General features: G+C 39.9%; 1 protein-coding gene across 1 annotated transcript in view; it reads right to left on the bottom strand.

Moving 5' to 3' along the window:
• Nucleotides 1-7,875: 7,875 nt before the first annotated feature.
• LOC136881108 (WW domain-binding protein 4) overlaps nt 7,876-13,510 on the bottom strand; it is a 146,378-nt gene continuing 140,743 nt past the window's right edge. Inside the window, exons 5-6 of the mRNA XM_067153745.2 lie at nt 12,041-12,350; nt 7,876-11,554 (exon numbers count right to left, since the gene is read on the bottom strand). Coding sequence (XP_067009846.2) covers nt 11,350-11,554; nt 12,041-12,350 — 515 coding nt within the window. The 3' untranslated portion in view covers nt 7,876-11,349. The remainder of the gene's footprint in view (nt 11,555-12,040; nt 12,351-13,510) is intronic.

Below are 13,510 nucleotides of genomic sequence, written 5' to 3'. Positions count from 1 at the left end.
GGATACTGTTATCTTACGTACAAATATAAGTACAGTACTTCTTTACTCAACCAGAATTACAATATTTTGATAAGGAATTCATTTTGTAAACAATATACATGCAATGGAAACAGAACAACCAAATATGTGTGATGAATACAGATCAAGAACAAGTGTAAACAACAGGAGTACAGCAGTAATCTCATTGCATATTATAATGCCCCATTAACTATGGTTTTTGGAGAAAATGGGAGTTTTTTACCGTATATTTACTGATGTGAGTCTGACATGTTTTAGCACCTTCAAATAACACCAGACCGAGCTGGGATTAAATTCTGGTTGGAAATTCTGCCCTCCCTCACGCCCACCAGTTATTGAACATAGATGAGAAAGACTTTACTGGCACTGTAAAATACTACACATTTTTTATGCATATCTTTCCTAGAAAATAAACTCCTGATTTTCATCTGTACGGAGGAAGAAGAGAGCAGTGCCTGTTTATAAAAGAAGGATTGTGAAATGCATATAATTTGAGACTAAATGAAATTGCAGCAAAAAGCCAGAATAGATATACAATGAACATACAATAAAAGATATCTACTTGTAGTTAATCACTGCACAATTTCGTTAGTTATATTTGTCTTTTTTTTTTTTTTTTTTTGCACATATTAGCATGATGCCAGGTACATTGATTGTTGCAAAATTCACATATACGAGGACGGTTTGAAAAGTACTCGGAATCACCGCTACATGTCAGTGCTAGAGCAACAAGGTTCCCGCACAATAATCACACATCCTTTGTGAGTGAACACGTGGCACGCCAGTGCTCTAGCTGCAGGAGTGTGGTAGTGACGACTCTTTGTTGTTGTTCCCGCGTAGTGATTTGTGACAATGGAAAAGCTGAGATTCGAGCAGTGATTAAATACTTTGTAAAGAAAGGTATGAAAGCAAAGGAAATTCATGCCAACTTTCAGAACACACTGGGGGACTCTGCTCCTTCATTTTCAACTGTTGCCAAGTGGACCAGCGAGTTTAAATTTGGTCGGGAGAGCTTGGATGATGATCCGCGTAGTGGACGGCCAAAACGTGTTACGACCCCAGGATTTATCGCAAAAGTGCATAAAATGGTCATGGAGGATCGTCGACTGAAAGTGCGGGAGATTGCTGAAGCTGTAGGGATGTCATCCGAATGGGTATATTATATTTTAACCGAAGAATTGGGTATGAAAAAATTATCCGCAAGATGGGTGCCGCGGCTCTTGACATTGGACAATAAACGCACCAGATTGGAAATGTCCAAACAAAGTCTGGCCCGTTTTCAGTGCAACCAACAAGACTTTTTGCGCCGGTTTGTGACTACAGATGAAACTTGGGACGACTACTATACCCCAGAGACAAAACAGCAGTCAAAGCAGTGGAAATATGCTGATTCACCACCACCAAATAAAGCAAAGGCAGTGCACTCAGCCGGAGAGGTCATGGCCTCAGTTTTCTGGGATGCAAAAGGCATTCTGCTGATAGATTATCTTCCTACTGGCCAAACAATTACGGGGCAATACTATGCAAACCTCCTAGACCGACTACAGGAAAACAGAGCTCGATAGCTGCAGTCGCTTAAGTGCGGCCGGTATCCAGTATTCGGGAGATAGTAGGTTCTAACCGCACTGTCGGCAGCCTCAAAAATGGTTTTCCGTGGTTTCCCATTTTCACACCAGGCAAATGCTGAGGCTGTACCTTAATTAAGGCCACGGTCACTTCCTTCCCATTCCTAGGCCCTCCCTGTCCTATCGTCGCCATAAGACCTATCTATGTCGGTGCGACGTAAAGCAACTAGCAAAAAAAAAAAAACTACAGGAAAAGATACGCGAAACAAGGCCTGGTTTGGCAAGGAAAAAGGTCATCTTTCATCAGGACAATGCTCCGCCGCACACAAGTGTTATTGCCATGGCAAAACTTAATGAACTGGGGTACGAATTGTTGCCACATCCACCTTATTCACCTGATTTGGCACCATCAGACTTTCATCTATTCCCAAGCTGAAAATTTTCCTCGGTGGATGGAGATTTTCTACAAGGGAAGAATCGACAGCCGAATTGGAGAGGTATTTTGCAGGCCTGGAGGAATCTCATTTTCGAGATGGGATCAAGGCATTGGAACTGCTGGACCAAATGCATTAGTCTACAGGGAGACTATGTTGAAAAATAAAAGCAGTTCCACCGAGGTAAGATACTTAATTCTAGTACATTCTGAGAACTTTTCAAAGCACCTACGTACAATCCTCACTTGGAAAGTAAAATCCTTTTGTTGGTGCATAGCTTGTGGTGAAAATCTTGCACTGCAAATCACGTGTTGGCATGTCTCATTTTGTAGTTGCCCAGTCTCCAGTATGCCATCCATTGTATAAAATTCGCTCCAGATGGCGTTCCTTTTCTCAAGCACCGGGTCGGGGATTTTAATCTTCATTGGTTAATTCCAATGGCTCGGGGGCTGGGTGTTTGTGCTGTCCCCAACATCCCTGCAACTCACACACCACACACAGCACTTATCCTCCACCACAATAACACGCAGTTACCTACACAGGGCAGATGCCGCCCACCCTCATCGGAGGGTCTGCCCAACAAGGGCTGCACTCGGCTAGAAATAGCCACATGAAATTATTATTATTAACACTTTGGTGATGCCATATACGAATGTGCTTCCCTCCAGATATTGCAGTTTTCTTTAATGGTTTTTAAATTTTTTTCATATACAGTAAAACCTTGTTAAGACATTTTTGCAGGAGACAACAAAAAATATGTTAAGCAAGGAAACGTACTACTGAATATATGAATAATAAAAACTATCCAACAGGGATATGGAAAAACTAGATACGATTTGTTCCGACATTAGGGCATTTTAAGTTGTGTATCCGCACGTAAATAAAAGTTGTGAAAAACACGAGAGAACAAATATGAAAACCTTTCCGGTGGGGCTTATGAAATAATAAAAGGCACAGGAGGGTGTGAAAAACAACAAATATGAAAACATGTGCATGGGGCCAATAAAAATATTTCGGAGCAGTGGATTATTAAACATTATACTCTGTGTGTGACTGGGAGGAATGGCATTCACCGCCATTTTTAATAAACTTCAACCAACTCGAGTCATAGAATCGAAACTCGAAGGTGCTAGTTAAACGTTCGTGACCTCTGCTCGCTTTAAGATGCAGACGCTAGTCCACTTTCTGACAGATTTTAATTTTGTCTTCATTAGTAAGGAATTTCATGACTCTTTCCGTATAGGCTGTCACGACAAATATGCAGCACGCTAGTCAATTTCATACGATTATGTTCCTAATTCATATATAGGCCACTGTATCACGCAACAAATTTTCTGTAACATTCAACACAAAATAAATCCTAACTTCTGAATGGAATGCGAAATATAAGCACAAATAGGCTCACTGCAATCTTGCTGCTAACCAGCAAGCAAAACTGAACATTCCTGAGACTAACGGCTTGCTCCGTGACGGTGCAACTTATCCAGTGAAGTTCAGGAATTCAAGTCCTTTTCTCGTAATCATGCAACTGTGGCGACAGCTTTTACCCAAGTTGGAAATCACGTTTCTTTCACAAGGGATGAAAAATAACATTTTCAGGGCTGGGAAAATTGAGATCGTACTCGTACTAAGTGGCAATTTTTGTATCGACTAGGTGGAAAATAAATAAATACTTAATTGTGAATCTATTGAAGTGCGATACGGACCATGAAGCTGATTTTATGTAATCCTAAGTGGTAATAGCGAAAATTCATGATGCAGTGAGTGAGGTATTTTTATGTAGATTTAATACAATGAGAATCGGGACTTCGAATTACAAAGTTCTAAGCGAGAAAATGTGTTCATGAGGAATGCACTAACGAGGTTTCACTGTATTGGAAAAGAAATTATGGTAAAACTCCTGGAATATTTAAAAAGATCATACTTTCTTCTACAGAAAAATGAGTTTTAATTATAATAGTACAGCAGTTTTCCATATAAATTCATGAAGATAAAGTTCTACAAATGCAAAAAATATAAAAAACACCAAAAAGTTCTGATTAATTCCAGAAATTTGAAATTGTCAGAAATGTTGTAAATATTGAGGACACATTTACTAAAACATACTAATTAAATATATAGAGTCTAGTCTAATTGGTCAACTGGTATGATTATCCTTTTTTATAACCAGTAATTTGCTTTCCTACCATTCATTTTTTGACCAAGAGCTTGCAACAAGTTATTGAAGATTGTCATCTGTACACAGTCCAGCTCCATGGCTAAGTGGTTAGCGTGCTGGCCTTTGGGCATAGGGGTTCCGGGTTCGATTCCCGGCAGGGTCGGGAATTTTAACCTTAATTGGTTAATTTCGCTGGCACGGGGGCTGGGTGTATGTGTTGTCTCCATCAGCATTTCATCCTCATCATGACGTGCAGGTCGCCTACGGGTGTCAAATCAAAAGACCTTCACCTGGTGAGCCGAACATGTCCTCGGACACTCCTGGCACTAAAAGCCATACGCCATTTCATCTGTACACAGGAAATAACCCAAATTTTTGAAATTAGCTCATTATCTGTGTTTACTTGCCTGAAGCACCAAGAGTCCTCCATGTTCATTTGGTGTGTAATGTCATTCTCGTCCTTAATTTCAAAACCCGAGTTTTCCATAAGAACACCCAGTATGGATTCATTGACCAGATTTTGTGCACTTGAATTACACATGCTAAATATTCACAAGAATGACAAACAAGCCTACCTCTCAAACACACACGTGCTTTCCCGCCACTTCACAGCTGAGAGTAAACGATGACGCAACAGATTATGTAGGAACGCAGCTGTCTTATCAATAATCTTGAAAGAAGAGCTCTCAACTTATGCTCATAATTAGTATATTTTATGCTTACTGGAAGAATCCAACAGTATTCTGGTGAAGTCACATTTTGCTGAAATGGCAGTTTCTGCTTTTAGCCACAGTTGAAACGCGCACCAGTAGATTGTACGAGCTCTGTCTGCAGCAATGAAATAATGTGCCCGTAGTATTTGCGGGCAGCATCTCCAGTGTGTTAATGTAGCAAATTGCTTCATATCTATTTCAACTCATTTGCTAATTATCCCTGGTTTCTCTACCCCAGTTGCCATGGATAATGGGTGTATATTGTAATGCTTAGCAGACTTATCAGTATTGCTGAGCCTGTGGTTCTTGAGCTTTAGAAGTAGTAATACTACAGAATTATTTTTTTCTTCGAATGACTTTTAGATGAATTCTCAAACCTCTCCAATGATAATAGTGATCCCAATATCAGGCCTTCCCCTGTATGGATGAAAATTAGAAAACGTTCATTTTATTCTTGGCCTGTCATAGGTAGCTAAATATAGTAAATGTCCTAAAATATCAAGAAGGAACAAAGAGATGGGTGGAAGAAACATATGAATGAGAGGAGCTTTCCACAGCCAAGTGGAAGAGCAGCTATGGTTGTTATAAATACAAGGGCGACTCAAAAAGTAATGGTTATGAATTTCATGTTTTTGGTCCGTATTGAACTGAGAATAATATATAAGTAATAATAATAACAACGTAAACGTTTCCACTTTTCAATACTAAAATATATTCACAAAATTATAAATTACACGGTACTAGTTTCAACCCATCTAGGGGTCATCATCAGCCGTATTGGAGCAAAGATTTCGCCAAAAGTAATCTTTGCTCCAATACGGCTGATGATGACCCCTAGATGGGTCGAAACTAGTACCGTGTAATTTATAATTTTGTGAATATATTTTAGTATTGAAAAGGTGGAAACATTTACGTTGTTATTATTATTATTATTACTTATATATCAAAAAGTAAGTTACACTAGCTCGCCACAAAAACACGCTGTGTGTCATGACCGTGGCCAATGCAGAGCAAGCTACAGTAAGTGCTGACATGTCCGATAGGAAGGTTGGTGTAGTATCCTGTCGTGTTGTGTGTGCAGAGCAGCTAGGCTCAACGGCACGTCAACTGAATGTTCACTCCAAATTGGAGGTGCGTGCAACGATCAAATTTCTGTGGGCTAAACGGCTCAATTGCGTGGACATTCATCATAATGTCACTGCTAGTGAGCGTGCAATTTCTCACCCAAGTATTGTAAAGTGGTGTAAGCAATTTGACACCGGACGCACGAATCACACAGATGAATATCGTGAAGGCAGGCCCGCAACGTCCAGTACTGTTGCAAATGTTGACCATGTGGATGGGATCATTAGAGAGAATCAGCGGGTAACACTGCAGGAAATTGGCAGCATGCTAAACATTTCATGTGGCAGTGTGTTTCCCATTGTTCATCAGCACCTTGGATTTCATAAACTGTCAAAGATGGGTCCCACATCTGCTCACCAATGTTCACAAGGGATGTTTCCAATCGTCATTGGCATTTTTGCAACGGTATTATGTGGAAGGCAACGAGTTTCTACGGTGAATCATCACAGGGAATGAAATATGGGTCCACCACTTCACCCCTGAAACAAAGAGAACATCACCACCACGAAAGAAGGCCAAGTTCCAACCTTCAGCAGAAAAGGTAATGGCGACAGTGTTCTCTGGCATGGTGGGAGTGGTGCATACGGAATTTATGCCGAAAGGAACAAAAATCAACTCTGCTTCGTATTGTCAAATGTTGAACTGGTTGCGTAAGGCAATTAAAGAAAAGCGGCGGGGAAAATAGAGCACCGGTGTGATTTTGTTGCACGATAACGCAACACCTCACACGGCCTGCCAAACGTCCAAACTGCTGCAGTGATTCAAGTGGAAGGTACGGCAACATCTTCCATACAGTCCAGACTTAGCACCATGCAATTGTCACATGTGTTCAGTATGCTGAAAAAGGATCTCGGTGAACGACGATGAGGAGGTGAAAGCAGCTGTCTTCAGGTGGTTACATAGCGATGCATCTGGAATCAAAAAGTTGGGTGACTATTCCAAGAAATGTTTACAGTCTCTTGGGGACTATGTGGAAAAGTGAATTTGGACTGTACGTTGTCATAGTCGTGTTGTCTATGTGTAGGTGGTTTCATAAATGGCTGTAACTCGGAAGTGTAGCTTGCTTTTTGATTCGCCATTGTATCTTGTCAGTTTCTAAGCCAACAAACATATTGGTTTCATCAGTTTTTATTGTACTATTTCCATCATTACAGTAAATGAACATGTGGCTCTCCAGTCATTTCTGTATGTTGCTATTTAAATAAAATAGGAATCTGAATTTATCTTATAACAGAATGGTGTTAAAATGTAATAGAGTGATAACATTTTCAGGGTGACATGAATGTATGCAGTACGATATCCATGGTGGGGTGTGGGGAAGTACATTATTCTGAGTCCCTGTAGAGAACAGACATGGCCTTGGAAAATAACTAGAGATGGGAATTATAGGCACAAATAGGTTATGTATTTGAACAAGGTGCAAGCATGACGAATATAAGGCCAAGTGTGAGGACTCAGCCATTATAGCATAATAGTTTGTGGGCCCGCCACTGCAAGCACTGCTAGCGATTATATCCAACACGTGCTCCAATAGTTCCGGTAAGTCGGGTATAGAAAAGTGCGGGAGACTGTGCAAGATATTTTTGTGAATAAGTTGAATTGTCTTTGCTTTCAGTTCATTGAGCATTGTGCACTTCAAGCACGTATCTTGTGTGACTTGATTAATTTAATAATTCAGCATGCCGTACTGTTTTATGCCTGGCGGTAAGTTAAGTTAATGCGTAATAGTAGAATTTGTCATGTTCACTTCTCTGGTGATTTGGTAGTAAAATCAAATAATTTTATAATGAATGGTGAAAAAGTAGTAATCGCTCATGTGAGATAAAAATTACGTCGTTTATCGTCGCCATAAGACCTATCTGTGTCGGTGCGACGTAAAGCCCCTACCAAAAAAAAAAAAAATTACGTCCAGGAGCAGTGTCTAAAATTTTCCCCAATTTGTCGAAAATACCTTTCAAGTGAGATTAAATCCCGTGAAACTCCCAACAGGAGAAGAAAACCTGGACACCATCAGGAAAAGAAGAAAGATGATAGAAGACGGGAGTGCAGCAGCGAATGGGGTCAGTCTAATGTTGATCAAAATTTGGGTCATTCTAGTGTACATTCTGATGGTGAAAAGACAATATTATCGCTGAAAAGGTGCTTAAAAATGCTAATCGAAATTTAATTCGAGCTCAGTTCAGCTCAGTCTCAGTAAAATCAAGAAATAATTTGCTAGAGAAGCAGGTTATAAATACATATTCATTCAATTATAGAGATAAGAAACACCTTAGCAAGAAGGAAATTATGATAATTGACACCATGCTGAAGAAATGCCAGGTGATATCTTCTAATGGAATGAGCTACAGCTATCTCGAACATCCACCCGATCTTCACGCAAGCTTTCGAAAGTCCAGTAACCGACAAATTGATTTGGTATGAAGAATATTACCCTAAAATTGTTCAAGGTTGTTTGTTTTAATATGTTATCTGTATATTTACACTCAAGTAACCTGTGCTTTCTGAAACATGTGATGAAGGCCTTTGTTCTTATTTCCATGTTTGACTTTTTCCATTGTACCCTACCATGGCATTTTAATTGTAATCTCTTATAGTATTTTTTTTTTTTTTTTTTAAAGACAGTATACTTATCAGTTACATAGTAATACGTTTCCTCTGGCATCACCCCTAAGATCAACTGATCGGTACTGTGGAGCTTGGCCACTCTAGCGCTGTCTGGCGGGGCATGCTTGAACTCGAGAAGTCCTCACACTTGTTTTTATATTCGTCATGGTGCAAGTGTAATCTAGCCGCTCTACAGTTAGGCTGATGATACACAGTTTTTGCCAAGTCACCGCATGGTTCTGTTGTATCATATGGGATGAAACAGACACAGCGGAGTTCAATGACAGGCGGCAGATTTGTCGACTCGGCCTGTCGTTTGCTGGGGTGTAGTGAGCATTTTGAAGACTTTGTGTGCACCCTAGAGCCATAGATTGAATACATTCAGCCGAATATACGTGGCAATTGCATCATTGGTAAGTATTCCTGTGTTAGATCATTAACACGCTACAGCTATTGAGCCGAGCATTCGGGTGAAGTGAGTTTGAAACCTGCCGTTAGCTTTCCTGAGAATGGTTTTCTGTGGTTTCCCCATTTTCACTTCCAGGCAAATGCCAGAAAGTTCCTATTCGTAGACTACTGCTGATTTCTTCCACCTCCTTACCTAATTCGATACACCATCATTCATTTCATGCTCATTAGCTCAACTGCAGTTGACGCCAGGAAGGCATCTGGCTATGAAAATATGCCGTATCAATTCATGTCAATTATTCATCTCACCGCATCCTGGATCTCATATCAAGGCATGGGGCTAAAGGGTATACATACATTATTAGGTTACTCCTTTCTATGTCAGCTTTGGCTCAGTATGGCAGCCATGCATGCCTTTTCTATATTGTAGTCTGCCACGTATATTGTAGTTTGTCTTGCCTCATTGAACATTGTGCTTGGTCATAGTCGGCAAAAACAGCTCTGTGTATCAGTCACAGGTGGCATCCGACTCGGCAAAAACCGTTACATGTGTCACCAGCCTTATGCCGGTGAGTTGCATACATCTTAGGGGTTCTGATAGTTCAGATCGTTAATATTTATGCAAATATCGCTGCAGTACCATAGTGCAGATATATGACACTTGCACCTTGGTTAAATTTGCATTCTAACTTATTCGTGCCTATAATTTCCATCTCTAGTAATAACAAGAAAAGCTATATTGTTCGTTTTCTAATGACATGTTTTGGATTGTATTCCATTAATCTTCTGGCATCCCAATACAGCCTCGACAGGACTGAAATATCAGATTTGCTAGCACTGTTGCTCATTTAGCACTACTAAAGGAGGCATGTACTGAATTACAAGAAAACATTGAATTACTAACCCTATGGTGTAGTAATTCCTGGCTCACCATACATTAATATGCTGGTTTGAAGATTAAAACAAGATTCACTCAGCCTTAAATGTGGAGCTGTCAGATATGCAGCGAACCTGGTCAACAGAAGTCAAGTAACATTGGCTGAATGAGTTTGTTTGGTACCTACTGTACGTAACACCATGATACCTACAGGCTGTGTGACTGACCATCCGTTACTTTCAATTCGGAAAAAAATCACATTTTTTAAAGAATATAAAATAAGTAGATATGTGTATATTGACAATATTACCATTATTTCCTCACAGGAAAACCATTTGCTTACGATTCTAGACTACGCAATGGTACATAATTGAATGAGAATGGCTAGTTATTCAAGTTGAATTATGTACTTCCTCTGTATTACATTTTTGGGGAAGAAATCTTCTATGTATTATTTTACACTTCTCTTCACTTTTATGATCACATTTAAGCTAGAATACTTCTAGCATGATACCTTTCATCAGCTTCATTTTCTAGAGAATATTTCTACTGAACCTTATACTGCTGTATCTGTTCATGTACGTAAGCAAGTCAATAAGTATCTGCAATTTTGCTTTAATTGTCTTTACGTTGGCTAGATGGCACCATTGTCTACGTCCGTGTAGATTTCAGCGTTTTTAGATCAGTACAGCTTGCGCTGTTGTAATGTAAAAATGGCCGCACCACTCTCTGTTCGCAGGAAGGAAAAACAGCGTTCAGTAATTATTATTATTATTATTTTGTCTGAGGGTGTACCAGGAGCAGAAATTCATAGAAGACTTTCAGCATAATACGGGGACAATGTTTTGCCACAGCAAAGTGTTTTCCAGTGGACTAGCTGCAGATAGACGCCCGGATCTTTTCTCCTCCGTCACGCTCGTGTGACACCTTTTGAACTGTTCAATCCAATGGTAAACACTTTGCTGGGGCAAAACATTGTTCCCATATTGTGCTGAAAGTCTTCTATGAAATTCCGCTCCTGGTACACACTCAGATCACAAAAAAACGGATTACGGAACGCTGTTCTTCCTTGGTGCAAACAGAGAGTGGCGCGGCCATCTTTACGTCACAACAGCGCAAGCTGTACTGATCTGATAACGTTGAAACCTACCATAAACGTAAACAACGGTGCCATCTCTGGTGAGCACATGAAATAGAACCAACCTAAAGACAATTAGAGCAAAATTGCAGATACTTATTGACTTGACTATGTAATTTCAACTCAAGGGAAAAACCTAAAGAGACCACAGGATGCTTTTTCTGTGTAAAAATGCTTGCATGTAAAACAAAATGGTCCTCTGATGGGCAGCGGCAACAGTTGCACCATTTGATACCAGTTTTACGAATTCACTGATATATCCAACATACAATGCCATTAAAAAAGTGCACAGGTCAGTTAATTTAACACTCAATCTCCATCTAGTCTTTGTCTCATACTGCGTTTCGAATTTGAATTGAATTTCCTTTTCTTAAAGCTGGAGCTAGTCCCACAGTCATCATCAAGACTTGCAATGGTTTTTTCTTTAAACTTCACCTGAGGTTCGCTGACAACCGGTACCTTTATCTCCACATACTCCTGTTCAGGAAGCTGAAGGTCAACAGGTTCTTGGACTCTGTAAATAGAACAAGAGACCCAGAATTATAAATTATGAATAAGATACTTATTTAATATATGATGATCTGTACAAAATATTTTAACAGATTTTTATACACTAGTTAGATTACTTGGGAGCTGCCCGGCTGAGGTAGTAAACATATGCTTGATTTACTCGAAAGGGTTTGGGTTCGATTCACTGTCAGAAAATTGAAACACCATTGGGATTCACTCACCTTGCACCAAAAATGAGTATTGGGTCAATCTGTGGGTGTAAGGTAACTAGGAATAGAGCTAACCAATCTATTTGCCAAAAGAAATCTTGAAGATATTTCTTATTCAACATGACTGTACATTTGTGAGACACCTCTTTCTTTCTACCCAGTTTAGTTCACAGCAGTATGTGGGTGGTGTTTTGAACAACAAATGCTAAAAGTAATGAAGAAAGACCTTACAAGGTTTTTATGTATCTAACTGTATGCCAAGATAATGAAGGAGTACATACTTTGTTTCCACTTTAGTCCATCCTCCATAAGGGTCAATTCTTGGAGCTGGTCCAATAACAGTAGGAGAAGAGGGTTCTTCAACTTTCACCTCTTCCTTAACTCTCCGACTGCGCATCTTCTCACGTTCTACCCATGCACGCTGCTCTTCCAATATCTGTTTTTCCTCCTCCTTTTTCCTTCTCTCCTCCTCTTCTTTCTGCCTTAAATTCTTCTTCTCTTCTTTTGTTTTCTTTTTAGCCTCCTTTTCCTCTGCTTCCTTCTGTTCTGCCACAGACATGAAACCTTCCTCTGGAGGTTCCCATACAGACTCTGCAGAATATATTTTAAGATATTACTACAAATATATTTATAGCAATGCTTCATCAAGAAGAACTAAATAATGCATTAGGGCCTATGACACCTCTAGTTTCACAGAAATGCATTACATGAAAAAAAAGAAAAAAAAAAAGCTCTCATTAGATCACAAACTGACATCTCAGGATGGTTACACAATATTGTACTTCTTAAAATAATAATCACCACCATAATGAACATTTAGGGCCCTTTCACACGATCCACTGCTTGCCACGCCACTCCACTCCACTCCACCAGAGGTGTGGTAAAAGGCCGGTAGCGTTCTCACGAGACACTTCGTGTGGCGCAACCTCCGTCCACTCTCGTCAACAGCAGGCTGCTGTCGACCGGCCTGAAGTGTCTTCCACACTGGGCGACCGGAAGCTCACTCATCACTGAATCAGATTAGCTCGTTCAGACAGTCAACATATGAGCTACAAGTTCGAAGATTTCGTTTCAAAATGTCTGTTCCATTCATAGATACTGAAAATTTAATAATAGAAATACAAAATTGGCCTTGTCAGTGGGATTAACAAATGACAGACTATTCAAATAAAATAAAAGGCTTCAAATGTGGAATGAAGTTTCCCATGAAGTGATTTCACTTTCTGCCGAACTGGACAACTCCAAAGAGAGAGAAGTTGATATCTACAGTAATAGGCTATATGTGTTATATGTTAACAATTTTCGAAACATGGGTCATTGAAAAATAATTAATCAAGGCTTTTTAGCAGTCTTCATTTCAAAAGAACTGCTTCCAATTAAATTACATAATAACATTTTCTTATTCGGACCGAACACCGCAGTCGCTTATGTGCCGCCATTATCCAGTATTCGGGAGATAGTGGGTTCGAACCCAACTGTCGGCAGCCCTGAAGACAGTTTTCCGTGGGTTCCCATTTTCAAACCAGGCAGATGCTGGGGCTGTTCCTTAATTAAGGCCACGGCCGCTTCCTTCCCACTCCTAGCCCTTTCCTGTCCCATCGTCGCCATAAGACCTATCTGTGTCGGTGCGACGTACAGCAACTTGTAAAAAAAAAAAAAAATCTTATTCGTGAGAACTACCAGTCTTATTTACAGAACGTAGGTGTAGGTAGCATGGCCATACTGGTAGCTCACTAAATCAATCGTTCAAA

Source organism: Anabrus simplex, chromosome 9 (assembly GCF_040414725.1).
Source record: "Anabrus simplex isolate iqAnaSimp1 chromosome 9, ASM4041472v1, whole genome shotgun sequence".
NCBI classification, from domain to species: Eukaryota; Metazoa; Arthropoda; class Insecta; order Orthoptera; family Tettigoniidae; genus Anabrus; species Anabrus simplex.
This window is presented reverse-complemented; position numbering and strand designations above follow the sequence as displayed.